Below are 26933 nucleotides of genomic sequence, written 5' to 3'. Positions count from 1 at the left end.
AGCCCGCAGTTCCCCAGGCCAGAGCGCCCGCGGACGCGGCGACGCGGCGCGGGGACCGAGAGGAGCTCGGGCTCCACAGCCTCCCTCCCCTCCCCTCCCTTCGCTGTCGTCTTCTCCTTCTCAGCCGGACCGGAACTATGTGATCCCGGAAGTTCCGGGGCCATTGCTGTGTGGGATAAACAGTAATGGCGGAGGCTGCGGCTCCCGGAACAACAGCCACAACATCAGGAGCAGGAGCGGCAGCGGCGGCGGTGGCAGCGGCCTCCCTCACCCCTATCCCCACAGTCGCTGCCCTGTCCCCGGGGGTGGGCGGAGGGGGCGGCGGCAGCGACGGCAGCGGCGGCGGCTGGACGAAACAGGTCACCTGCAGGTAGGACGTTGCGTGGCGCGGCGGAGGGCGGGGGCTGCGGGGCTGAGCAGGAGGCGGAGGCGGGCGTCGCGGGGTCCCTGCAGCGGTCGCCCGCAGAGCATCGCTGCGTCAAGCCCCGCAGAGGTCGTCCGCAGGATCGCTGCGGGTTGTGGACTGCGGGCTCGGACTGCGGGGCAGTGCCGCCGCCTCCCCTCACCCAGCGGCGCTCCGGTGCCGGGCTGTGAGAACCGGCGTACCCCACCCCGGCCTCCATCGCCACAGGTTCGGGGATGCGGCGCGAGCTCGCCGCTGCCAGTCGGGCTCCCAACGACCCTCCGGGCGCCCTGAGACCCTCCGAGGGTCCCGGCGAGCTCAGCCGGCCCCGGGGCCTCGGCGCCCGGCCATCCGTTTGTAACGTCTTTTCTGCTCTCGGCGCCGCGCACCCCCGCCCCGCCGGGAGCAGCCGCTTTTGTATTCCTTTGTATGTGATCGGTGGCTGGCGGTTCCGAGCTTTGTCTCCGAACCGAGCGTTCGGAGCCGGCGTTAAGCCTCCTCCACCCTCGATTTTATGAACTGCCATTATTATTACTGTCCCTTTGAGCGGCGCTCCTCTTTGCGAGAAAGGAGATCCTAGGAGAGAGGTTTGGTTCTGGTTTGGTAAGCGAGACGGAATTATTCGAAAAATGATCAGGTGGCGGTTATACAATACGCATGTGAAATTTTTAACCAGCTATGAATGATGGAGGGTATTTGTTGTGTTAGCGATTGGGACGAGGGTGTTTTATTGAGATAGCCTTGCTGTGTAGCCCGGTTGACCTATATATCGTCCTGACTGCCTTAGAATTTTCGGCAATCCTTTTGCCTCAGCCTCTCCCTAGTGCGGGGATTGCAGGCGTGTGATGATACCACACCCGACTATATTGATTTAGCCATCAGAAAAGATTGTAAGCTTTCCTATCAGGTTGAAAAAAAAAAATCCAAGAGGGGGGGAACCACTTTTCACCCCACAAGGACTTTATACGCAAATGCAAAAGGCTATTCCTACAGAAGAACTTGCTGTTGTTATTATCTCCGAAACTAAAGAATTTCTATCCTTCGGGCTTAATTTGAGGCATGTTCCAGCTTTGCAGCCCCGGTTGTACTAGAAATGTAATGTAATCACGCTGGCCTTGAACTTCCGTCTTCCAGCCTCTGGCCTCCCAGTGCTGAGATAACAAGTTACCACCAGGGCTGATGTGAAATTTTAAATACCTTGATTTTTTTTCTTTCATCTACCATCTTCATCTAGTATAGTTCTGAATACCCATTATCATCTTTATCATCCTGTCAAATACCTGCAATAGACCCAACTTTACATTTCTATGCAAAGTTTCAACATTTTCCTTTTTCTTATAATCATCCGTGTGTGTGTGTGTGTGTGTGTGTGTGTGTGTGTGTGTGTGTGTATGATATGTCTGTGGGAGGCTGTCGCCCGGGCCACAGAGCACCTGTGGAGGTCAGAGGGGACACTTTCAGTGCCTTTCACTTTCATGTGGGTTCCGGGAGTCAAACTCAGCCATCACTTATCAGCAAGGGCGTCTGGACACCATCCTTCTTTATCCTTTTGAGGCGTGTGTGTGTGTGTGTGTGTGTGTGTGTGTGTGTGTGTGTGTGTGTGTGTGGCGTGTGGCGCCGAAGCTAAGGTAGCTCAGAATGGCTTGGGACTCCGTGATCCTTCCGCTTCTATCTCCAGGGTTGAGATTGACTACAAGCAAGGCTCCCTGCTTCCTTTTATCTGTTTCCTCTTTTCTAGTTCCGCTCCAGACTGTTTCTTATAGCCTACATTTAGGGTCTTCTTAAAATTTAAATTTTTTTATTTTTTGAGACAGGGTTTCTCTGTGTAACCCTGGCTGTCCTGGAATGTTCTAACTGCCTCTGCTTCCCCAGTGCTGAGATTAAAGGCCTGCACCACCATGTCCAGTTTAGGGTCTTTAAAAACAAAGTGAGTCTTATTCAGCACATGGTGACCTTGAACTCCCTATTTGGCCAGGGATGACCTTGATTTTTGTTTTTGAGACAGGGCTTCTCTGTCTATCCCTGGCTGACCTGGAACCAGACGGGCCTCATACTCAAGAGATCTGCTTGACTCTACCTACGGAGTGCTTGGATTAAGGGCATGTGCTACCAGCACTAGGCAATGAACTTGATTTTAAGTGCTGGATTACAAGCATGGGCCAAGCCCAGCTCCCTGAGGCTCATTGAGTTAGTGGAGTTTCCTATGTGCTCCTCGAGCAGTTGTTATGTCTAATGAGATAGTTTCTTTGGAGTTGGAGAGATGGCTCAGAGAGTAAAGACCTTCCAGCTCAGGTGTGAGGTTCTGAATTTGATCCTCGGCACCCTTGTGAAAGCCCTCGCTGTGAACTCTGGGTTCAGTGGAAGACCCTGTTGAAAAGGCTCTTCACCAACTCAGTAATCCAAATCAGACCAAACTGAATTAAGAAAAAGCCCAAGTTTAATGGGTGAAATGCTCCCGCATGATTTTCCGGCCCCCAGAGAGGGAAGAGACCCAAAAAACCACGAGTCTTCTGGGGGGCAGTAATACCCTGTGGGAGTGGTGTTGAACATCTTTAGAGCTGTGTTTGGCGGGCTTTGTGAGATGAGGCAGAGTTGGGGGGGGGGGGGTTGAGGTGAAGCTTCCACAAGAACACCTATCTCTAAAACAATAAGGTGGAAAACATCTGGATTCTTCCCCTAGCCTTGCGTACAAACGACAATTTTCTTGAAATATCCCCCTGGCTTGGGGAGGCCAAGACAGAAGACAATTGAATTCTAGACTAGCCTGGCAAATGGGACAGTTTATATGCCTGCCCTAGAGTACATGGGGAGGTTCAGTCTCAGGAAATATGGTCCAAGATGGATTCTCTGTATCTTTGGAATTCACTCTGTAGACCAGACTCAGAGATCTGCCTGCCTGTGCCACCACTGCCCAGCTGAGGTAAACTTTTTGAGAAAACAATGTGAAGAGCTTAGAAAGGATACAGGCTTAGGATCAGCAAGATGGCTTAGCTTGGGTAGCAAGAGTGCTTGCTGTGGTTCCCCAGAACCCACAAGATGGAAGAAAAACTTGTCTTCCAACCTCTACACATGCACTGTGGCACATCTGCTGTCATGTACACACATACAATAAATTAAAAACAAAACCAACAAGATACAAGCTTAAAGTTGTTTTTGGGTTTGGTTTTTTTTTTTTTTTTTTTTTTTTTGGTTTTGAGATAGGGTTTCTCTGAGTAGCTTTGGTGCCTTTTCGGGATCTCGTTCTGTAGCCCAGGCTGGCCTCGAACTCACAGAGATCCGCCTGGCTCTGCCTCCCAAATGCTGGGATTTAAAGGCATGCGCCACCACCGACCGGCCAAGCTTAAAGTTTTACATGATGGCCCACACCTATAATAGTGTTTGGGAGGTGAAGGTAAAGCATCAGGAATTTAGGATCTCACTACATAGCACTCGCTGGCCTTGAACTCCCGGGAGATCCTCCTGCCTCTGTCTTTTGAGGACTAGTTAGTATCAAAGTGTCTTCTCCATAGCTTTTGCTTAGACTAGTTATCATCTTAAAATTTGTAAAGTCTCTTGTGGTGGCATGTAGAGGCCTTCATGGTTACACACACCCTGCTAGTGAGTAGGTTGAGGCAGGATGATGTCTTGAGCAGCCTACTAGAAAGCACAGGTTATTCGATATGCTTTAGGCTTAAGTGCTTTGACATTGTTTTTTGTGCTAGTTGCCATCATGACCTCTCTTAAAGTCTTTCTCCTTTGAACAGAGGAGTAACAGCTATGAACTCTTTGTTTTAGACTCTGAGCTTTGAGAGAAGCAGAGTTCTGTTTTATCTTACCTGCAGGGTTTTCCTCGGTGCCCTGCATAGCTATAATGCTACAGTTGCTGTTGAGACGGTTAAAACTAGAACTCTTATATGACTAATAATTTTCTGCCTTTATTTAAAAAAAAATGCACAGGGCTGGAGAGATGGTTCGGTGGTTAGAGCACTTCCTTGCTGCTCTTACAGAGGATCCAGGTCTGCTTTTCAGCACCCATAGGGTGGCTAACAACTGACTATAACTCAGTTCCAGAGGATCCGATGCCCTCTTCTAACCCCCTATGGGTACTGCTGGCATACAATGCCAATATAGCATGCAGGCAGAATACCCACACACATAAAATAAAAATAAAGTCTTAAATGTAGAAATTGTTTACCTACAAACATTCCTGCATCCCACTCTGATTTTTTTTGGTTCTTTGAGACAGGGTTTCTCTGTGTAGCTTTGCGCCTCTCCTGGAACTCACTTGGTAGCCCAGTCTGGCCTCGAACTCACAGAGATCCGCCTGGCTCTGCCTCCCGAGTGCTGGGACTAAAGGCGTGCGCCACCACCACCCCGGCTGCGCTCTGAATTTTTTTTTTTTTTTTTTTAGTGAACTAGAGAGAAACAGGCTGGTAGTCTTTTTCCAAGAGACAGTTGAGAGCTGTCCCTGTGGGTGCTGGGAATTGAACCCGGGTCTACCAGAAGAGCAGCCACTGCTCCCAACTACTGAGCCATCTCTCTAGCCCTGCGCTCTGAATTTTTTAAAAGTACACTTTAGGTTGCTAAAGGGAGAGGACCTGTTAGAACATGCTTATCTTTCTGGGACTACCTTGTTCAGACTTTCAGCAAATAAACTGCGTGTGCATTGTGAGTTCACTGCAGAGATGTGCCTTACTGTAAATATTTCAGTATGTTTCCTGAGAGAATGTGCAGCAGTGTGGGTGTGTGCATATGGATACTAGTGAGTGCCCTTGAAGGTATCAGGTTCGCCCTTGAACTGGAGTTGCAGTGAGCTGCCCTCAGGTGGGTGCTGGGAACCAAAGTCTGCAGCAGCCCTTTGTCCTTCAACCACTGAGCCGTCTGCACCCCAAGGAAGGCTATTTTCTGTACCTAGGGAGTATTCCTCTTTAAAGTGACTTGCTTAGATAAGAATGCTGGTTTTGTTTTTAAGATTTATTTATGGCGCGGCGGTGGTGGCGCACGCCTTTAGTCCCAGCACTCGGGAGGCAGAGCCAGGCGGATCTCTATGAGTTCTGAGGCCAGCCTGGTCTCCAAAGGGAGTTCCAGAAAAGGCGCAAAGCTACACAAAGAAACCCTGTCTTGAAAAACCAAAAAAAAAAAAAAAAAAAAAAAAAAAAAAGAAAGATTTATTTATGTACTTCATGTATATGGGTGTTTAGTCTGCATGTACAGCTGCATGCCAGAAAAGAGCCTTGGATCCCATCGGATTGCAGTTACAGACTGATTGTGATCCACCATGTGAGTGCTAAGAATTGAACTTGGGACTGCTGGAAAAGCAGCTGGTGCTTTTAATGGATGAGCATCTCTCCAGCCGCTATTTTTTAATTTTTGAAAAGATTATTTTAGTGTATGAGTGTTTCCTGAATGTATGTCTCTGTACCGTGTGTATGCCTGGTGACCACTGAGGCCGGCCGGCCGGCAGAGGGCTTAAGAGCCACTGGAACTGGAGATACAGATGGTTGTGAGCCACCACGGGAGCTGGCAGTCTAACCTGAGTCCTCTGCAAGAGCGGCCAGTGCTCTTAACCTGAGCCAACTCACTAGCCCAGTGATATTCTCTTTGTTTTGAGACAGGGACCTTTACTGTGTAGCTCTGGCTGGCCTGGAACTCTTCCCTCTATTTAGTCCAGGCTTGCCTCTATCTAATTCACAGATCCTCCTGCCTCCGACTCCCAGTCAGTGTTGGGATTAAAGGCATAGACCTCCTCGCCCAGCTCAGGGTTCATTTTTGTTGTTTTTTGTTTTTTCGAGACAGGGTTTTTCTGTGTAGTTTTGGTTCCTGTCCTGAATCTCTTTCTGTAGACCAGGCTGGCCTCGAACTCACAGAGATCCGCCTGGTTCCGCCTCCGAGTGCTGGGATTAAAGGCATGTGCCACCACCAACCGGCTTCACAGTTTGTTTTTAATTGCTCAGTCTCGCTTTCTCCTTAGCTACTATTAATGCTCCTGAAATTCTCCGCGTGTTTTGTTTGTGCTGCCTAAGAAACAAATACCTCTGCTGAGAAACTGTTATACTGTGTTGTGCTGCCACCAACAGGCAGGCTTTCATCTCTTAGAGAGATGCTGTGAGGTCAGTCCTTGGTGCTAGCTGCCTTGGGTGTGGGATGAAGACAGTTAATATATATAAATATATATATATATATTTTGGTTTTTTGAGACAGCCCCCCCCCCCCCCCCCCCCCCCCCCCCCCGCGACAGGGTTTCTCTGTGTAGCTTTGCACCTTTCCTGGAACTCACTCTGTAGACCAGGCTGGCCTCGAACTCACAGAGATGAACTCACAGAGATCCGATTGCCTCTGCCTCCCGTGTGCTAGGATTAAAGGCGTGGCCACCACTGCCCGGCTCGAAGACAGTTAATATTTATTTATTTATTTATTTATTTATTTATTTATTTATTTATTTATTTATTTTGGTTTATCGAGACAGGGTTTCTCTTTGTAGCTTGCGCCTTTCCTGGAACTCACTTGGTAGACCAGGCTGGCCTCGAACTCACAGAGATCTGCCTGCCTCAGCCTCCCACGTGCTGGGATTAAAGACGTGCACCACCACTGCCCGGCTAAGTTAATATTTATTTATTGGCTTTTTGAGACTGAGTCTCACCATAGCCTTGGCTGACCTGGAAGTCACTGTGTAGACCATAATGGCAAGATTTCTCTCTATTTTGTGTGGTATGTGTCCATCCATCCATGTGAATGTGGTTACGGAGCCGGATGTACAGTGTCAATCTCAGCTTTCAGGAGGCCAAAGCAGGCAGATCTCAGTATACATAGTGAGATCCTGTCTCAAGAAGAAAGAAAAAAGTATCGGGATGGGTGGAGAGATGACTAGGTTTAGAGTATGGATGCTCTTGCAGAGGAACTGGGTTTGGTTCATTCTTTTTTCTTTTCTTTCTTTTTTTTTCTTTTCCTGTGCTTGGAATTGAACTCAGGACTTTACATGCAGTCAAGCACCTTACAACTCAGCTGTATTCCCAGCCATTTGTTTTAGTTTTTAGGATTTATCTTAATTGTCAGTTTGTGGGTATGTGTGCATGAGTGTAGATACCTGCAGGGTCTCTGGAGCTGTAATACTGACAGTTGTGAGCTATCTTACATGGGGCTGAGGATTCAGCTCAGGTCTTCTGCAAGAGTAGTGTGTAGTAGTTTGTTTGTGCTCTTAAACAGCTGAGCCGTCTCCAATCCCTTGTTTTCCCCTCTAAAATAAAGAGGTGTACGCTTACGTTTTTCTTTTTTCAAACAAAGTCTCATGTAGCCCAGCCTTACTCTATACTCTGTAGGTACCCAAGGATGACTTTGAACTTTGGCCTCCACCTACCTGGTGTTGGAATTGCATAGAGTACACCGACCTGCCCAGTTTTAGCTTTTGTGGAAATCTTACTAGTCCTTGAATCCAGAACTTTGTGCATGCTAGATTAAACCCTCTGCTGGCTGGGCTACATACATCCACAGACTTTGTGTATGTGTGTGCGCGCGCGTGTGTGTGTGTGTGGGGGGGTCAGAGGGCAGTTTATAAGAGTCATGTCCCCCATGTCCATCCCTGGTATCAAACTGATGCCATCAGTCTTGGCACCACGTTATCCCCCCCCCCTTCTGGTTTTTGAGGAAGTATCTCCTCATACACCCAGGCCATCCATGAATGCCTGCATCCACCTCCTCAGTGCTGGGATTGTGGGCTTATACCACTACAAATGGCAAAAAAAGTACTTCCATCTTTGGTTTGGGGGGAAATTCTTGGAAGTACATTGCCTTTTCTTTGCCTGTTGTCTGTTAAAGGTTGTACTATCTCATGATGTCTGAGATTTACAAAAAATGGATTTCACTGTGTGGGCTATTTATAATTCCTTTTTGAGTTCTGGCTGACCTGAAACTCACTAATATAGACCAGGCTGGCCTCAAATTCACAGAGACACATCTAGCTGCCTCTGCTGGGATTAAAGACATGCACCCTCACCTGGCTCTATAATTCTGGTTATGGTTCGTATTACAGAATGCTAGTGTCACTCAGAAGAGGCATGTAATTACATAAAACTAAACACTCAGGTGAGCTGAGACTCAGCAGTTTTCCCGATTCAGCCTCATGGGATTACAAATATGAGCCAACCACGTCCAGCTTTGTTTCTAACATCATTATAAATACTTTTTTTTGTTTGTTTGTTTTTGGTTTTTTGAGACAGGGTTTCTCTGTGTAGCTTTGCACCTTTCCTGGAACTTGCTTTGTAGACCAGGCTAGCCTTGAACTTACAGAGATCTGCCTGCCTCTGCCTCCAGAGTGCTGGGATTAAAGGCGTGTGCCACCAGCCCGGCTGATAAATACTTTTAATAAATAGTTTTTTAAAGGTGGGTTCTACAGAGTTCAGGCCCTTTAAAGCTTGCAGAAAATAAAACTATAGTTGACTAATTACACTTGAGTTAGGTCAGGTTAGACTTGAGACAGTTGAAATGAAGCTAGTTATGTGCATAATTTTACTTCCCACTGAGTTCTCGTTTGCTTGTTTGTTTGTTTTGTTTTTTTGAGACAGGGTTTCTCAGTCCCTGGCTGTCCTAGAACTCTGTAGACCAGGGTGGCCTCGAACTCAGAGATCCACCTGCCTCTGACTCCTAAGTGCTGGGATTAAAGGCGTGCGCCACTGTGCCTGGCCCTACTGAGTTCTTAGGCTTTATTACAGCCTGCAGTTCTAGGGTGTAGGATCTTGGTAATTGAAGCAGTTTCCAACAAGATGTGGATGCTTTTTCTTCTCTTACCTTCTGCGTTTGCAGGTAATCTGTGTAGACTCAGACACATTTGAATCGAGGCTGTTTTTTCTTCATTTTATTTTGTTGTGGGGATCACAAGTCTTATACATACTAAGCTCACACTCTAACACTGAGCTGCATTCAGCTCTTCTGTATACCCTATAACATTCAATTCAGTGGGATGTGGAATGTGTTGAACTGTTTCCACTGCTCTTCTCTCCACGCTCTCTCTCCACATAGCTGTGGCCCACTGGTATAGCAGAGTCCTGCGAGGCCAACCACATTGACACCCAAGAAAGTCACTGTCTTCCTGTGGCATGCCTGCTCAGAGATGAAGGGGATAGGAAAATGGACTGTGGCAGAAGCAGTGTGCAGATGGAAGGCGGACCTACAATAACCCTTTCCACGCCCTCACCCACAGTGCAGGACTAGGTAGGGCTGGTCGGCTCTTAGTTCAGATGTCTATCGAATGCTCAGGTGATGGTGCTGCTGTTTGTTGGTATCTAGAAACTGCTGATCATGCCTGCCTGTAATCCCTTAAAGTTGCTGGCCTAATTTTGCTTGTTTTCATGTTTTAAAAATTCAAATTGTTTCCTTGACAAAGTCAAATATAAACAGTAGCCCGACACTTAGAAAGTGTCTCTGTGGTTTCTTTATCTTTGATGTGCTTTGCAGATAATCATGGTTAGGAGCTGAAGTTAGTGGAAATACAAAGCTAACCCTGTAGGGCTGTAAACCAAGGACAGTGGTCAGAGTTGACCTTCAGGGAGCAAGATAAATGTTTAAAATCTGTAAGTTGGGGGAGCTGGGGAGACAGTTCAGTCAGTGATAGAGTGTTTGTGTGTATGAGGCCCTAATTCATCCCCTACCCCCACTCCCACCCCCCCAAAAAAAGGAATCCCGCGTAAGCATACGTCTTTCTTTTGGGGTAGGCGTCTTGATCCCTATGCTGTCTACTGCAGACCCAAATGGGTCTTCCTGGCTACCCGGCCTAGACTGATTTCATGTGTTTGTTCGATAGTTGTGAACATACAAGGAGAATGTGGTGGTAATGAATTCTTTGAGAGTTCTTTAGTCTTTTAATCTAATCTAGTTTTTTGGTTCTTTGTCTTACAGATATTTTATGCATGGGGTTTGTAAGGAAGGAGATAACTGTCGATACTCCCATGACCTCTCCGACAGTCCATATGGTGTAGCGTGCAAGTATTTTCAAAGAGGGTACTGTGTTTATGGAGACCGCTGCAGGTAAGGGTTTGTTATAAACTGGCTTTTTTTCAAGGGTGGGCTGAGGAAGAAATGAAAGTATATAATTCTAGAAGCTTTGTATATATAATTCTGGCAGCATTATACATAGTACTCTAAAATACTTACGCTTTGAAAAGAACTGTGGTGGCCGTGCCTCTAGACCCCACTCCTGGAGACTGAAGTTGGAGGATAGGGAGTTTGAGGCTGCCTTACGGTAATATACTTGCCTAGAATGTCAAAGTTCCGGGTTCAGTCCCAGGTACTGCTGAACAAGAGAAATAATAGTTCCTAGGAATGTTAATACACTGGCAGAAATCAATCTAGGGAAGTGTGGTGAAGGTGAATTTGTATATGTTGGTCTGTGCCTATTAATCTCAAGACTTAGGAAGCTAAGACACAAGGATTGTCATGGCCAGCTTGGATTCTATTGCAAAAAAACTCTCAAACAAACAAACAAAAATGAAGCCCAAGCCGATGTCTTGTGAGTTTGAGGCCAGCCTGGTCTACATAGTACGTTTCCAGGCCAACCAGGACTGTATAGCGTGACCCTGTCTCAAACAATGGGAGGAAAACAAGGCAAAGGTTGGTGTGAAGTTTGTACTGAGAGTTAGTTTTATTTAGTTGTCCTCTCCTAGTGTGAAGTATGAGTGATATGGGGTTTAGGCATTTAGAGTGGTGCATTAGTCCCTTACCTACCCCTTCCTGTTAAGTTCTGGGGCTGAAACCCAGCACCTCATCCTCACCCATTTGTCTAAAACTATTTAACAGCCTCAGCTCAGGAAACAACCTAAGCTTAGGGAGGAGTGCTCTAGGGAAAAAGCTTCCTGGAATACCTCTTAAGTATTTGCACACCAACAGGGATTTGTTACTAAGCAATCTCTGTCAGTAGGCATGGTATTGCTGTCATAATCCTGGCACCTGGTCTGTTAGCAGTTGTGGGTTCTATGTAGAAATTGAATAAGGCAGATCTTTCCAGGTCAGAAGATGTCTACGTATATTATTTATTGCCTGCTGTTAAATTAATAACTCTTTCCTTTCCGCTCCTTCCTTCCGTCTGTCCTCTCTCTCCCTCTCTCTCCCCCGACTCCCAATAAAGCTCTAAAAAGTTAAAATATAAAAAAAATTAATTAATAACTCAAATGTAGCGAGTTAAGACAGCGAGCATTTATTGCTGTCTCTAGAGGCCTTCAATCAGAGTGGTTCTAGTTCAGAGAATTTTAGGGGATGGTAGGACTTTGGCCAGGGTGACAGTCATCTACTGGCTTGACAGATGGGGAATCACTTGTGATATGGCTCCTCACAGAGACATTGGTTCCTTGCCGGTGGAGCTTTCCTTAGGGCTGCTGTCATGTCCTTAAAGCTTGGCAGACAGCTTCCTCCAGCGCTGGCAGTCAAAGAGGGCTCCGCAGAAGCTACAGTGCCTTTGTGACCTAGTCTCAGGAGTCACACACTGTCAGCTCTCACAAATGTCTGGACAAAGTGAGTCCAGCTACATTGAAGGGAAGAGGTAGTGGGCTCCACTTGTGGAGAAGAGTCTTGGATATGCTTGAAAACCCCACACTAGGTAAGACTTGTAGCCATGGCTACATACAAGTGGATGGATGGATGGATGGATATAGATAGATAGATAGATAGATAGATAGATAGATAGATAGATAGATAGATACTTACATACATACATACATACATACATACATACATACATACTTACATACCACACTAGGTAAGACTTGTAAGTATCACAGCTACATATAGATGGATGAGTGGATAGATGGATGGATAGAGAGATAGAATGATGGTATCTGTCTGTCTATGTAACACTTGTAGTCAGTATCACAGCCACATGTAGATGTGTCCAGACAGACAGACACACACACACATACACACTCACACACTGATAGTCAGCTATTAGGTTCAAATGCTTACCTGTATTTGTAAGGATTGGGCAAAAGGTAAGTCCCTCCCCCATAACGAACTATAAGGGGGCAGAAATGGATCCCTTGACATCTGAGCCTAATGGTTAGTTGGTTGTTACGGTGCTAAAAGGAGGAGGAGGTGTTGTCAGGATACTGCCCTCTGGGATGAAAGGGCAGTTTCTGTAGACGTCATAGACAAGGCTTCTTGTCGGAAGCTAGTTCTAGTCGATTGAGAGTTATGGCCCACAGTGACTTGGGGAGGGCATGGGCTATTGAGGGTAGCAGAGAGCTGTGGAGAGTGGAGCATGGGACAGAGTGAGGGGACGGTATGGCTAAGGTGAAGTACTCTACTCAGGGTGGCGAGCAGAGGACAACTTAGAAACTTTTTAGAAGAGTAAACCTCCTTCCATCACGTGGGTCCAGGAATTGAACTCAGGTCATCAGGGTTGGTAGCAGGCACCTCTATCCACTGAGCCATCTTGCCAGTCCACACTGAAGTTCTTTATATAGGAAGTTTATACTATATTGATACAGACTATGAAAGAAAGCTTGATACTCAGTTGTTTTCTCAGCATTATTTCATCACTTAGCACACCATACCAAAAGAATCAGCAATTTTGTGACATCCTGTTATAAATTAGTGCCTGTAATAAGAGAGTTTCTTGTCGGTGGCTCTTGATTCTAGTAGATGTAAGAATCTTCATAGGCTGGATTGGCAAACTTTCTCTACAGGATGGAGTGTACAGTTTTTGGTGACTCAAAGGCATATATATGGTTTCTTATGCAAAACCAGCCGTAGATAACACATAAACTAATGGATACAGCAGTGTTCCCAGTGCAACTTTATCGTGGGTGACTACAATTTTAATTTTATGCAATTTTAACTTTATGTTAAGTGATATGTGTTGAGCTGGGCAGAGTGGCACACACCTTTAATTCTAGCACTCTGGAGGCAGAGGCAGGTGAATAGATCTCTTCAAGTTTGAGGCCAGCCTGGTCTACACAGTGAGTTCAGGACAGCCAGAACTATATAGAGTCACCAAAAACAAACAAAAAAAAAAACCAAAATAAAATATTAAAACCACCAGGCATGGTGGCTCACGCCTTTAATTCCAGTACTCAGGAGGCAGAGCCAGGCAGATCTCTGTGAGTTTGAGGCTAACCTGGTCTTGGGGAAAAAAAAAAGGTCAAAGCCATTCTTACTTGGATATGGGTAGAGGACTATACATAGTGTGCCAGTCCATGCTCTTCAAAGACCCCCCCCCACACACACACACTGCTGTATTCTTTATTTTTGATATAGTTGAATTGTATTCTGTGTTCACAAGTGTGCTTGTCTAAATGTCTTTGTACCATTTGTGTGCCTGGTTCCATGGAGCCATCCTGCTGGCCTTGGCCTTTCTTTCCTTGCTCTGGTTTATCCTTCCTGGTGTGTGCTCCGTTTTCACTTCAGAAGAAGCATAGTCTATGCAGATCTATAAGGGAATAATTGTCTCACTAGGTAGATTTGATAATGTAGGTCTTATTTATTATTTTGGAGACAGTCTTGACTGACAAAATTTGCTCTGTAGACCAGGTTGACCCTGAACTCAGATATGTCTGCCTTTGCTCTCCAAGTGCTGGGTTTACCACACTGGGCCCGTCTTACATGTATTCATGATCATTCTGTTTATTCTTGAAAATAATCTCATGACTAGGATTTTTAGTTTTGCTTATTTGGATTTTTCTCCATTTTTTTGAGACCTCCAAAGAGGTAGCAGAGATGCTGGCTGCTCCCCTGCTTAACTTGTCTCCATTTCCAAACAGTTTCCTTTCTTAAAGAGACCATCCTTCATCCATACTGATTTCACAGTAGATGACACAGTTCTTAGTGCTTATGTTTACTACTAGGTAGTGAGAAGAAACATTAATTGCTTGAACATGTTTAGCTTTTGTTTGTTTCTTTCTTTTAGTCAGCCTTATTTTGGGGGGTAGAAGGTGGGACTCAATTTGTAGTCCAAGTTGGTTTCAAATTTGCAATAATCCTCCTGCCTTAGCTGACCAAATGCTAGGATTATGCAAGTACCCCTTATTAAATTTTGTTTTGGGGGGCTGGAGAGATGGCTCAGTGGTTAAGAGCACTGACTGTTCTTCCAGAGGACCTGGGTTCAATTCCCAGCGCCCACATGGCAGCTCACAACTGTTTGTAACTCCAGTTCCTGAGGATCCGACATCCTCACGCAGACATATATGCAGGCAAAACACCAATGCGCATAAAATAAAAAAAATTAATCATTAACAAAGTTTTGTTTTGAGGCAATGTCTCAGCAAGTTTCCTAGGCTGGCCTCAAACATGGACTCCTCTTGCCAAGATAGCTGACATTGTAGGTGTGTGCCACCATCCAGTTTTACTTGACTTTGTAAAGTTTGCTAAATCTTGATCTCATGCCTTGATCAGCAGTATGACATCACAGTGAGGCCTTTAGACACACAGTCATGGGCTCCACTCTAGACTTAAGTTAGACATCTGGCTGAAGGCATAGCTCAGTACTTGCCTGGATGCACAAGGCCGTGGGTTCAATCCACAGCACTACAGGGTTGAAAAAGACAAGGCCAGGTATGTTGGTATGCCTGTAGTCTCAGTGTTTGAGAGGCTATGGCAGGAGGATTCATTCGAAGCCAGGATGAGCTACTACATAGTGATCGGGAGGCTAGCCTGGGTTACCTAGCCAAACTGTCCATCTGAAAGTTATCTGGGGCTGGAGAGATGGCTCAGCGGTTAACAGCGCTGGCTTTTTGAGAGGACCTGAGTTTGGATCCCAGCACCCACGTCAGGCAGTGCACAACTGCCTGTTAACTCTGGCCCTAGGATCTAAATGCCTCTTCGAGCCTCTGTGGACCCTCACACATACTTGTTCAGAGACACACATAAATACGACTAAATCTTGACAAGTTTTCAGGTGTTTCTCAGTCATGTTTGTGTTCACACTGACTTTGAAGAGTCCAGGGGCTCTATGTAGCTGAACAGTAACTGCATACTTTTGTGTGTGTGTCAGATATGAACACAGCAAGCCACTGAAACAGGAAGAAGTGACTGCTACAGATCTGAGTGCGAAACCGCCCCTTAGCGCTTCCTCAAGTCTCTCTTCGGGAGTTGGACCACTCGCAGAAATGAATCCAGGCGAAGTGGAGTCAAGACACCCAGACTTTGCAGCTGTAGGAGCAGGTTCAGAGGACTGGGTGAATGCCATTGAGTTTGTCCCCGGGCAGCCCTACTGTGGCCGTAGTAAGTATTGTGAGGACCCTGTAAAGTGCAGTCAGAGGACTAAATGACAGGCCACAGTGAAGTCGGGTTCCGTTCTCCTGTTTCTAGTGTTTGATTTAACCGACTGTCAACACTTTAGAGTGGGTTATTTAAGGTTACAGATGAAGTCAAAGAAATTTTTTGAACTCCAATAAAGTGAATTCATGTTTAAAAACTGAAGTGTCTCCGAATGCTGTCCCCCGCCTGCTCCTGGTGGTGCTGGGATCAAACCCTGGGCTTTGCTTTGCACATGCTAGACAAACTTTGCTTTACCATTAAACTAACAAACACTCAGCCCACTGCCAGTCCTTTGTTTGGTTTGGTTTTTTGACACAGGGTCTCTGCTAGTTCAGATTCCTCAAGTAGTGAAGGATGACCTTGAACTCCTGATTCTCCTGGTTGGTTGTTGTGCCCCACTAACCAATACTTACTAATATTACATTTCACTCAAGAAATTCACATGCAGAGCCGGGCTTGGTGCCACACACCTGTCATACCAGCTTTGGAGAGGCTGAGGATTGCTGAGTTCAAGGCCAGCCTGGATATTCAGATCTTACCTGGGCGGGCGGGGGTTGGGGGAGAAGCTGGAGAGTGGGGGTGCATGCCTCTAATTCCATCACTAGATATTCGGAGGTAGGCAGATAGCAAGTTCGAAGCCAGTCTGGACTGTATAACCTTGTCTCAAAAAACCAAGAGGAAAAGCAAGTGACTATTTAGGAGGCTGACTGTAGGTTTCATTGAAGTGGTTTTTTTTTGTTGTTGTTTTTTTATTGTTGTTCTCTGTTACCTTAGTTCATATTTGTGCTTATGTATTTGGACCTTTACTACCATCTTAAACATTTTCAGCTGCCCCTTCCTGCACTGAAGTACCCCTGCAGGGCTCAGTGACCAAGGGAGAGTCAGAGAAGGAGCCAGCTGCGGTGGAGACAAAGAAGCAGCTTTGCCCCTATGCTGCAGTGGGAGAGTGTCGCTATGGGGAAAACTGTGTGTATCTCCACGGAGACTCCTGTGACATGTGTGGCCTGCAGGTCCTACACCCAATGGATGCTGCCCAGAGGTCACAACACATAAAAGTAAGTGCTCAAAGAAGCTGTTACTGAGTATGAGGAACCAATAAGTGGTGATGTGTTTCTCCCAGGGTTTTGTAAAGTCTTGTCAAAGAAGTCCAGCTTCCCACCGAGCATAGTGATGTACCCTTGTCATCCCGTATTGTAGAGGCCAAGGAAAGAGGGAGGGTCTGAAGAGTGACTATAGCAATACACTTCCTAAAGACCATGGGGTTTTTTTTGTGGGTTTTTTTTTTTTTTTTTTGGTTTTTCGAGACAGGGTTTCTCTGTGTAGCTTTGCGCCTTTCCTGGAACTCACTTGGTAGCCCAGGCTGGCCTCGAACTCAGATATCCGCCTGGCTCTGCCTCCCGAGTGCTGGGATTAAAGGCGTGCGCCACCATCGCCCGATAGACTGGGTTTTTTGTCCGTTTCGTTTCTTCATCCTTTTTTACTTATAATTCTTTTGAAATGCATGTTTCATTGCTTTTTAGTATGTTCGTAACATTCTCCAGTCATTACCACAGTTCTAAGGTCATTTCATCCCCTAGAGAAACTTCATACCCACTTATAGTCAGCCTCTGCTCCACTTTTCCTTGAGCTCCTGGCGACAATGGCTTTTTTTGTTTCTCTGGGTGTTTTGCCAATTCTGGATGATCTGTGTAGCCGAATCACTCAGTATATTGACTGTCAGTAAGCACGATTTCCCGGGGTTTTCCCTGTTGGCGTGCATATCAGTGCTTCGTTTTGTGGTTGCATGCTGGTTGTATGGCCATTACACACTGGTAGGTTTACATGTAGGCATGTTTCCACGGAGGCCGGAGGTTAACATTGGTGTCTTCCTCTCTTGTTCTCTGCCTTAATTTTTGAGGCAAGGTATCTCGCTCAGCCTGGAGTTCACCAATTGGATTGCCTATCTATCTCCATGTCTCAGTGCTGGGGTTGCCAATGCACATTCCTGTGCCTGGCTTTCATGCATAGAGAGTCCAAACAAACGTAGGTGCCTATGCTTGTATGTACACCGAGCAGTTTGCCGATGGAGTAATTCTCCCAACCCCAATACTCTGTTTTTTGTTCATTACTTGATGGACATTTAGATGGTTTCATCTTTCGGTATGGATTTTTTTTTTTTTTTTTTTTTTTTGGTTTTCCGAGACAGGGTTTCTCTGTGTAGCTTTGCGCCTTTTCCTGGAACTCACTTGGTAGCCCAGGTTGGCCTCGAACTCACAGAGACCTGCCTGTCTCTGCCTCCCGAGTGCTGGGATTAAAGGCGTGTGCCACCACCGCCCGGCTTTGTTTTTTTTTTTTTTTTTTTTAACTTTACTTTTTTTAGTAGGTGTGGCTGCTATGGTGCTATGAACATTTCTATTTTGTGAACATGTGTCTTTATCTTAGATATTCTTTAAAGATTATTTTTACATTAATTTACTAATTGTGGGAAGGGTTGCATGTCATCTTGTCAAGCCTGGCAGTAGATGCTCTACTAAGCTGTACATCAGGCTGGCCCTGCGTCGGTTATCCTTTGGAACGGTAATCACTGGGTCAGCTAATAATTCTGCTTAGCACTTTTGAGTACCTGGCTGGCTTTGTGTAGTGCTGCCCTGTTTACATTGCCGGTGGCGATGCACACAGGTTTATCATTTTGTGTGTGTGTGTGTGTGTGTTCACCACATGCATGTAGTGCCAACAGAGGCCAGAGGTGTCAGATCCCCTGGAACAAGAGCTATGGAGCTGAGCTGCCTTGTGGTTTCTGAGAATCGAGCCAGGTCCTTTGAAGGAGCACCTGGTACTCTTAAATGCCAAGCTTCTCTCCAGACCTACACTCAACTTTTTTATTTCATGTATGCTTGCACAGGCCACAGCGCTTTGTAGGAAAAAGTCAGAGGACAGTTCTCAGGCACTTTATATGTGGGTTGCTAGGCCTGTGTGGCCAGTGCCCTTTGATAAGAGCATCATTTATACAGTCTCAGTGGGGATGGGTAAAGAAAATAGGCGCTAAGAACTCAGACTATTACTCAGCAGTTAAATAAACAGGGAACCTTGAACATAGATAAGTCAATCAAGCTAGTCTGAGAGCCACAGCATTGGCAGACCACAGAATAATGGTTGTCCGCATAGAGTAACTGTTACGAGTATGGGGTTGTGAAGGATAATGAGCACATTCTGATGATAATGGGTGGAGAGGTGGCCTGGCCTTCTTGAGAGTACCTGAGTTAATTCCTAGTACCCACATCTTGTGACTCACAGCCATCTGTAACTCTAGTCCATTCATTGGTGTACACACACACACACACACACACACACACACACACACACCAAAAAAAAAACCAAACCAAAAACCTTTCATGTTAAATGATAATTGTTGTACTTCTCTGAAAGTACCAGAAATTATTTAATTGTATATATTAAATGGGTGAGTTGTATGGTTTGTGAATTTTCTCAGTAAAGTTGTTTTTAGTGTTTTCTGTGTGTATTTAATTTGAATTTTTTTAGGGGCAATGTCTCTTGCTATTGCCCTTGCTGACCTGGATGGAGCTCATTGCATAGACTGTAACTCAGATTTGTGGGGTTCTTCCTGCTTTTGCCTCCTGAATGTTGGGATTACAAGTGTGCACCACTGAGACCACCCTCCTTTAAAGGGATACAGAAGTAATGTCCCTTCGTGATTGTCACATGTTCAGATTTGTTTTAGTACCGTTCATCTTTTTTGTTCTATCATTTGCTTTTTGTTTTTGAGACAAGGTCCCTCTACATAACCCTGGCTGTCCTGTAACTTAGAATGTAGACCAGGCTATTCTCAATCTCAGATCTGCGTGCCTCTGCTTCACGGGTAAAGGGACTAAAGGTGTGCACCTCCACACCTGACTACCTTTTATTTTTCTGTGGGGACAAGGTCTCATGTAGCATGGGCTATCCTGTAGAACTCTTGCCCCTTCTGCCTCCACCTCCAAAGTGTTCAGTATCTGGACAGATTTGAAATGAAGGCTTTCTATTTTCCATGCAGAAACTGAACATCAATGAAATTGGTAAAGTCTTTGATGGGGAGAACTAGGTGTAGAGCTCTCCAGGTCTAGGGTAGAGGGGATCGGATAACCTTTCCAGATCCCAGAAGCTGAGCCCCATGGGGACTATATGATGTGAGGCACTCCAGTGGCTGCCTGGACCTGTGCTTGTTGACAAAGCCTTCTTCCAGGTCAGGGGACAGTCTCGGTGGGCGACGTTGACCATGGCATCTCTCAGGACTGCAGCAGCTGACTGCCCCTTGTCTCTCCCTCCTCCCTCCAGTCTTGCATTGAGGCCCATGAGAAGGACATGGAGCTCTCTTTCGCTGTGCAGCGCAGCAAGGACATGGTATGTGGGATCTGCATGGAGGTGGTCTATGAGAAAGCCAACCCCAGCGAGCGCCGCTTCGGGATCCTGTCCAACTGCAACCATACCTACTGTCTCAAGTGTATCCGCAAATGGAGAAGTGCTAAGCAATTTGAGAGCAAGATCATAAAGTGAGACTCCTCCCCAACCTTCGTTTGTGCTTTCTGTTTTCGGGAAGAATTTAGTATCTTGTGCCAACTTCCAGCCAGAAGGACCACATTTAAATGCATGTATTTTATCATGAACCTGGGTGTTCTAATTGGGATTTCTCCTTTGTACTCCAGCTAGCTGCTAGGTTAGCACGTCTGTCTGTTTTATTTGAATGAGGAGACCCTTGTATCAGTTAGTAGACTCTTCGTGCTTTTTGAGGAGATTGTGTTTAATGGATTAGACAGTTTAGGCTTCGTGAACAAACGTATCTAGCTCTGAATGTATGTTTCCTGGCGTTTTACATTTTCCACTCTCCTATTCCATTCATTAAGCTAGCCAATAATCCACCATCCTTTAAAAACTGTTCTCATAACTGAACAAAAGCCACACAATCCAAACAGAGCAAAGTTACAAGAAATAAATTTATTTAAACGAAAGGAGTCTGTGTGAAATGTCTTTTTTTTTTTTTTTTTTTTTTTTTTAACTTTCAAGTTTTGTTTTTGTTTTTGTTTTTTGAACTGGCTAGCCATTGAGTTAATTTATGAAGGATCTGTCTTCCCTCCAAAGAAAGGGTCAGGTGTGACTTTGTGGAACCCCTTTCTGAAAATGCTCCCGTGCTTGTCAGTTGATCGGAGTCTGAGGCGGCACACCAGTGTGTGTCCTGAGTGTGGGCCTGGAGAGGGGAGTTCGCACTGCAGCCTGTTCATTGTTTCCCAGGTCCTGCCCCGAATGCCGGATCACATCTAACTTTGTCATTCCAAGTGAGTACTGGGTGGAGGAGAAAGAAGAGAAGCAGAAACTCATTCAGAAATACAAGGAGGCCATGAGGTATGAACAGCCTGGCCCCCTTGGACAGATAGATGAGTGCTGCACTGTGTGCTCCTACCTCCTTCCTGCCCTCTCTTTACTTCCCAGGATGCTTTCTGTTGTCACCCAGCACTGCTTGCCCAGTTTGTTCTTGCTCTGAGCTTTTAACCCAGTCCTTGGGTGTATGCCGAGGGACTGTTCCAAGGAAGCCTCTCCTCTGGCTGGAGCCTGTGGAGGGATTGTAGCTCATTCCAGGTCTTAAGAGTTGCCTGATGAATTCTTGTGTATTGGGATTCTAAAAGGTTTTCACTCAGGGTTAATGCTGGTCAACCATATACATTTAAGCAGAGATGTTTCTAGTCAGTGTTTAGAGCACATGTTTCTAAGAACACATCTTTGGGGGGCTGTGCACAGGCATCTTGGTTCTGCCCCTGTTTAAAGAAAAGCCCCGGTGTTAAGTCAATACAGGCCTGAAGTCCACTGTGAATAAGGGTTGCGATATTTTCCTTTCCAGCAACAAGGCGTGCAGGTATTTTGATGAAGGACGTGGGAGCTGCCCATTTGGAGGGAACTGTTTTTACAAGCATGCGTACCCTGATGGCCGTAGAGAGGAGCCACAGAGACAGAAAGTGGGAACATCAAGCAGATACCGGGTAACTCTCACTGTTTTTTTCAAGGAGGGGGAATCTCACACTGTCAGCTGAGTCCTGCACATACTGGGGTAGGGGAGAAGGACACTCAGGTCTGGGAGGGAGGCTAGAGGAGAGGAGTCCTAATGGTACTCAGAAGCGGGAGGCGTAGGAAAGGAAAGTGCTCGGAGCCCTAGCCCAAGATGTTGGCTGCGAATGGCCAGGGGGAGGCGTTGGTAAGGTGGACTAAGCCAGAAGTCTGGTTCACCGTGCCTGCTGGGCCACACGGTTGCCTTATAAGCAGCAGGATAGACGACACTGCTCGCAGTGCCACCCCTATCATGGCCTTGTTTCTTACAGGCCCAACGGAGGAGCCACTTCTGGGAGCTCATTGAGGAGAGAGAGAACAACCCCTTTGACGACGAAGAGGAGGTTGTCACCTTTGAGCTGGGCGAGATGTTGCTTATGCTTTTGGCTGCAGGTGGGGACGACGAGCTGACAGACTCTGAGGACGAGTGGGACTTGTTTCACGATGAGCTGGAGGATTTTTATGACTTGGATCTATAGCAGCTTTGCGTGGCGTGTGAACTGGTCTGCGGAGCCTCAGACAGTAGCTGTCCCCTGTGCTGTGTGGCAGTGTGTGTGGCTCTCCTAGGCAGGCCTCTCAAACTCCAGGTGCTGTCGTGATCACTACCCAGGGCCTGTTCCTACCCCTCACCTTTCCCTAAGAGTGTGTTGTTTTCTCTGTTTCAAAAGTTACAAAAATAAATCTTAAAGTTAGTTTTTTTGTAACATGAATTTAACTGTCAGACAGTTAGTGTAGGTTTGTTGCGCCATCTGTTTTCAGCCAGGTTGTGTTCGTAGACTTTGCACACTCGTTTTGAGACCCCAGGTTCAAAGGAAAAAGCACTGAGTGTGCTTTGGGGTCCAAGGATAAGGGGCAATTGGGGAAAAAGGGACCTAAGTTGGCAAGTCGCTCTCTGCGCTACATGTAGGAGGGCTCCTTGAGGTTTCTGTGAGATCTGCACCTTTGTGGTTTGTACCTGTCCCTACCCTGTAATCCCATCACATGTGCTTGTCCTGTGGTTTGGGGCTCTTGTTTCATTGCACGCAAGGAATACTACTACTGAGTAACCAGAACCCGGTGCAAATGTGTTGAGGTTAACATGAGAAAAATGTAAAAACCCATGAAGGATGCAGTGGCGTTCTATCAATGCAGAGTTGGCAGTGAACTCCCAAGGATCGGTGGACTTGGTGGTGAGCGTGATTGAGCATGTGAGCAGCTTTCCATCTGGTTAGGTGCAGTATTCTTAGCCTTAGTGGGCAGACGTGGATTAGTGGTTTCAGCCGTGTGTGGCAGGTAGATGGTTAAGGACCAAGCAGTGTGTCTGTAGTTGTTAACATAGCAGTGCTAGTGGTAGCTCTGTCTGTCTGTCTGCTAGAGAAATGGATCAGCCATAGAGGTTAAATGACCTGCTTGTCCCCTTATCGGTACAAGCTAGGTCTTGGACACACCGTTGTATTAAGTGTTTTATGGTCTAGCCTTTTCAGTTGAGGCACTTTTTGGAAAAACCTTTGTCCTCGTTTGAGGGGACCTGTTGTGAGAGTCTGTGTTTGTTTTGTGGGTATCTGCCTCATTCCATCCCTGAGCTTTGGAAGTAGACAGGTGGATCCCAACTGAGGTGTTGACTGTACTAGAGGCATGGTTTGCAGTAGTAATAAACCCATTTCCCACTAAAGAAAGGGGAGGGTGTGGCCGCCCACGAGACAAGCAGAAGTTAAGTTGCTAGAGTTCCTGGATGGGAATTTCACCTTTGCATTTTGTTGCGCTCTCTTTCCGGAAATAACTTGAGATGCTCGGATTTGTCCCTCTGCCTTGCTTCCCGGAACACACCCGTTCTTTCACTTAAGAAAAACAAGTCATCGTGGCCGAGGTCTCTGTACTTTGCAGCTGCCCTTTTGTAAGAAGCACTTTTCCCAAATAAAACCATTTAAAAGAAAGCTGGTTTTCTTGTTTGTCTAATGAATGACCTGTTTTCAAAACCACAGATCTGAGAGCTGTCCCATCTTTACCTCAGTCATGTAGATTGCCTGGGGAAGGTGGGTCTCCGTTTTTGGTTTTCTGAGACAGGGTTTCTCTGTAGTTTGGTGCCTGTCCTGGAACTCCCTCTGTAGACCAGGCTGGCCTTGAACTCACAGGGATCTGCCTGGCTCTGCTTCCTGAGTGCTGGGATTAAAGGTGTGTGCCACTACCGCCCGGCCCGAAACTGGGTCTGTTTTTCAAGACGCCTCCCTCTGGAGAACCTGAATGCTGGCTGCCATCACCCAGCTGTTCTACTCTTGTGGGATCTACAAGACTATCCACACTGCCTGCATCCCGAGTCACCGTCTCTTTCCCGGTACCATGTGCTTGTAGTGAAGCTGCCCACGGCCCCTGGCTCAGTGGGTGTTTTGCCTGCGTAGAGAGCTGTGTACTACATGTGCAGTGCACACCAAGACCAGAAGAGCGTGTTGGATCTTTTAGAACTGGAGTGAAGAGTTGTGAGCCACAGTGTGGGTGCTAGGACTTGCACCCAGGTCCTCTGAGGAGCAGCTAGTGCTAGTAACGGCCGAGCCACCTCTCCAGCCTCACTGAGTCCCCTTGGCTGGCCTGGAACTTGCTATGTAGACCAGGCTGGCTCGAACTCAGTTGCTTCTGCCTCCACAGTGCAGAGATTCAAGGCATGTGCCACCATACCCAGCTACTTGTCATAACTTTTGTTCGTCTGTTTTGAGACGTTGTTTATGTATCCCAGGTGGGCTGTGAGCCTTCTGTGTTGTTGAGGTGGCTTGAGCTAACTCCTGGTCCTCTTCCCTGTACTGCCCGTGTGCCATCCTGCAGAGTTTATGTGGGGCTTTGACTAACTAGGGCTGGGATGCTAGGCACAACTGGACATCCAGTTAACTTTTGGGACAAGGCCTCCCTTTGTTGCTGAGGCTAGCTTTAAACCAAGTGCATGGTGATATTCCTTCAGCTCCCCAGTTTCCCAACCAAATTTTCTTATTTTTTGATTTATTTATTGTACGTGTGTGCATGTTTGGCCTGTATGTCTGTACTGTTTACCTGTGGAGGTTAGAAGCAGGGGAGGGCATCGATGCCCTGGAAGTGGTATTACACATGGTTGTCAGACACTGTGCGGTTTCTGGGACTTGAACCCAGGTTCTCTGCATGAAAATAACAGCCATAGAGAAAAGGTCTCACAGGAGCTCATGTAGGCTGGACTAGCCTCGAACAGAGTTCCACCCGCCTCTGTCTCCCAAGTACTGGGGTTAAAGGTGCATGCCACCATGGCTGGTTGTTAGTCAAAATACCTGAATTTTGGAATCGAACCTGGATATGTTGGAGCAGCCAGTGGTCTTAACCACTGAGTCATCTCTTCAGCTCCACTGTCAGTGTCTCTAGCCCGTCCACACGTACCCCAAATCCTTTTTAAAGCTTAAAGTTCATCCTGGAGAGATGCCTTTGTGGTTAGGAGCTCGTTATTGCCCTTGCAGAGGTCCCAAGCTTGGACCCAGCACCCATGTTGGGTAACTGCAGCTCCAGGGCATCCAGGACTCTGGACATCTGCACTCACTTGTACACTAACCCACATAAGACACACACGCATAAGTAAAGTCTTTTTTTTTTAAATGAAGTTTTATTTATTTATTATATATACAATTATATATATTTATTTATTTATTATATATACAATTTATTTATTTATTATATATACATTGTATATATAATGCTAGAGGAGGGCACCAGATCTCATTATAGACGGTAGCGAGCCACCATGTGGTTGCTGGGAATTGAACTTAGGAACTCTGGAACAGCAGCCAGTGCTCTTAACCTCTGAGCCATCTCTCCATCCCCCGTAAAATCTTATTCAAAAACAAATTAGAGGGGGCACTGGCTACTCTTCCAGAGGTCCTGAGTTCAATTCCAGCAACCACATGGTGGCTCATAACCATCTATAATGAGATCTTGTGCCCTCTTCTGACCTGTAGGCAGACATGAGTTTCTTTGTGTAGCCCTAGCTGTCCTGGAACTGACTTTGTAGACCAAGCTGGCCTGTTTCTGCTTTCCAAGTGCTGGGATTAAAGGTATGTGCCACCACTGCCTGGCTTTTAAAAAAGATCTTAAAAAAAAAAAAAAAAAAAAAAAGTCGAGTTTAGTCCCCAGTACCATAAAAGAAAATGCTTAGTGAAAAGGTGAGAAAACTAAGCTGGAAGGTGGTGGCGTACACCTTTAATCCCAGCACTCAGGAGACAGAGCCAGGCAGATCTCTGTGAGTTTGAGGCCAGCCTGGTCTACAGAGTGAGCTCCAGAACAGGCACCAAAACCAGGTTTCGAGGAACCCTGTCTGGAAAAACCAAAAAAAAAAAAGGTGAGAAAACTATAGCAGAGGTTTGGGGGCTGGGAGGAGGCGTGATATGGGTGAAGGAAGACTCGTCGTGACCATTGGTGGTGTTTACCAGCTTCTCATTCTTTTTTTTTTTTTTTTTTTTTTGGTTTTTTGAGACGGTTTCTCTGTGTAGCTTTGGTGCCTGTCCTGGAACTCGCTTTGGAGACCAGGCTGGCCTCAAACTCACAGAGATCTGCCTGGCTCTGCCTCCCAAGTGCTGGGATTAAAGGCGTGCGCCACCACCGCCCGGCCAGCTTCTCATTCTTATTGAGGCCTTAGACTAAGGAACTGTTTAAGTCCAGACAGCATGAATGTTGGGGATATCAGTTACGCTGAACCACGGGTTTGCATTTCTATTGATTAAATAAAATTAACCTTGGGTCAGGAGGCTGAGGTAGCAACTAGTTGACAGAAAGTAATCATAGAGCATCAAGAGCATCTGGAAGAGATAGAGGGATTTGGAGTGTCATGGCTTTTTTGTTTGTTTTGGCGAAGACACCAGCAAGGAGAGAAGGTTAGCTCGATGCTCCTCAACCTCTCTGAACTAACAGGTTTTCACCCCAGCCTTTGAATCTTGAGTTTTATTTGTAAGTAGGACACTAGAGATTTAGTTAAAGCTACCTTTAGGGGCAGTGGCAGAGCCACAGACAGAGCCTGCGGGAACAGAATTCCTGCCAGGCCAGCAGCCAGGGGTACAGAGTGAAACATTGTCTCAAAAATAAAAGTGAAAACAACCTGTAGCAAAAAAGAAATAGGATTGGAGAAATGGGTCAGCCATTAAGAGAACTTGTTCTTCCAGATAACCTGGGTTCAATTCCCGTCACCTCCATGGTGGCTCTTGACCATCCCTAACTAGTTTCTGGAGATCTAACACTCTTCTGACCTGGTGCCCCAGGCACACACAAGGTA

General features: G+C 46.3%; 1 protein-coding gene across 3 annotated transcripts; it reads left to right on the top strand.

The window, feature by feature from the left end:
- Nucleotides 1-22377, top strand: Mkrn1 (makorin ring finger protein 1). 3 transcript variants are annotated; one of them, XM_059257616.1, is made up of 8 exons: nucleotides 1-370; nucleotides 10271-10399; nucleotides 15351-15580; nucleotides 16445-16671; nucleotides 19928-20142; nucleotides 20879-20922; nucleotides 21483-21621; nucleotides 21958-22377. In XM_059257616.1, exons 1-8 carry the CDS (start codon nucleotides 186-188, stop codon nucleotides 22094-22096), a joined length of 1308 nt encoding a protein of 435 aa, XP_059113599.1. In that variant the 5' UTR covers nucleotides 1-185; the 3' UTR covers nucleotides 22097-22377. The 3 variants fall into 3 exon arrangements, with proteins under 3 accessions (XP_059113599.1, XP_059113597.1, XP_059113598.1); XM_059257614.1 differs by having other exon boundaries at nucleotides 5-370; nucleotides 20879-20989; XM_059257615.1 differs by lacking the exon at nucleotides 1-370 and adding an exon at nucleotides 676-1006 and having other exon boundaries at nucleotides 20879-20989.
- The last annotated feature ends 4556 nt before the right edge of the window (nucleotides 22378-26933 follow it).

This window comes from Peromyscus eremicus, chromosome 3, assembly GCF_949786415.1.
Source record: "Peromyscus eremicus chromosome 3, PerEre_H2_v1, whole genome shotgun sequence".
Classification (NCBI taxonomy): Eukaryota; Metazoa; Chordata; class Mammalia; order Rodentia; family Cricetidae; genus Peromyscus; species Peromyscus eremicus.
Note: the sequence above shows the minus strand (reverse complement) of the source record. Positions and strands in the feature narration are given on the sequence as shown.

What these genes read in the sequence shown, in the direction of transcription:
- Mkrn1 (XM_059257614.1), top strand. Translation starts at nt 186, where the DNA reads ATGGCGGAGGCTGCGGCTCCCGGAACAACAGCCACAACATCAGGAGCA. An exon ending in GCAGCCCTACTGTGGCCGTA is followed by an intron (nt 15,581 to 16,444) that starts GTAAGTATTGTG and finishes AAACATTTTCAG; the next exon opens with CTGCCCCTTCCTGCACTGAA. An exon ending in TTTGAGAGCAAGATCATAAA is followed by an intron (nt 20,143 to 20,878) that starts GTGAGACTCCTC and finishes ATTGTTTCCCAG; the next exon opens with GTCCTGCCCCGAATGCCGGA.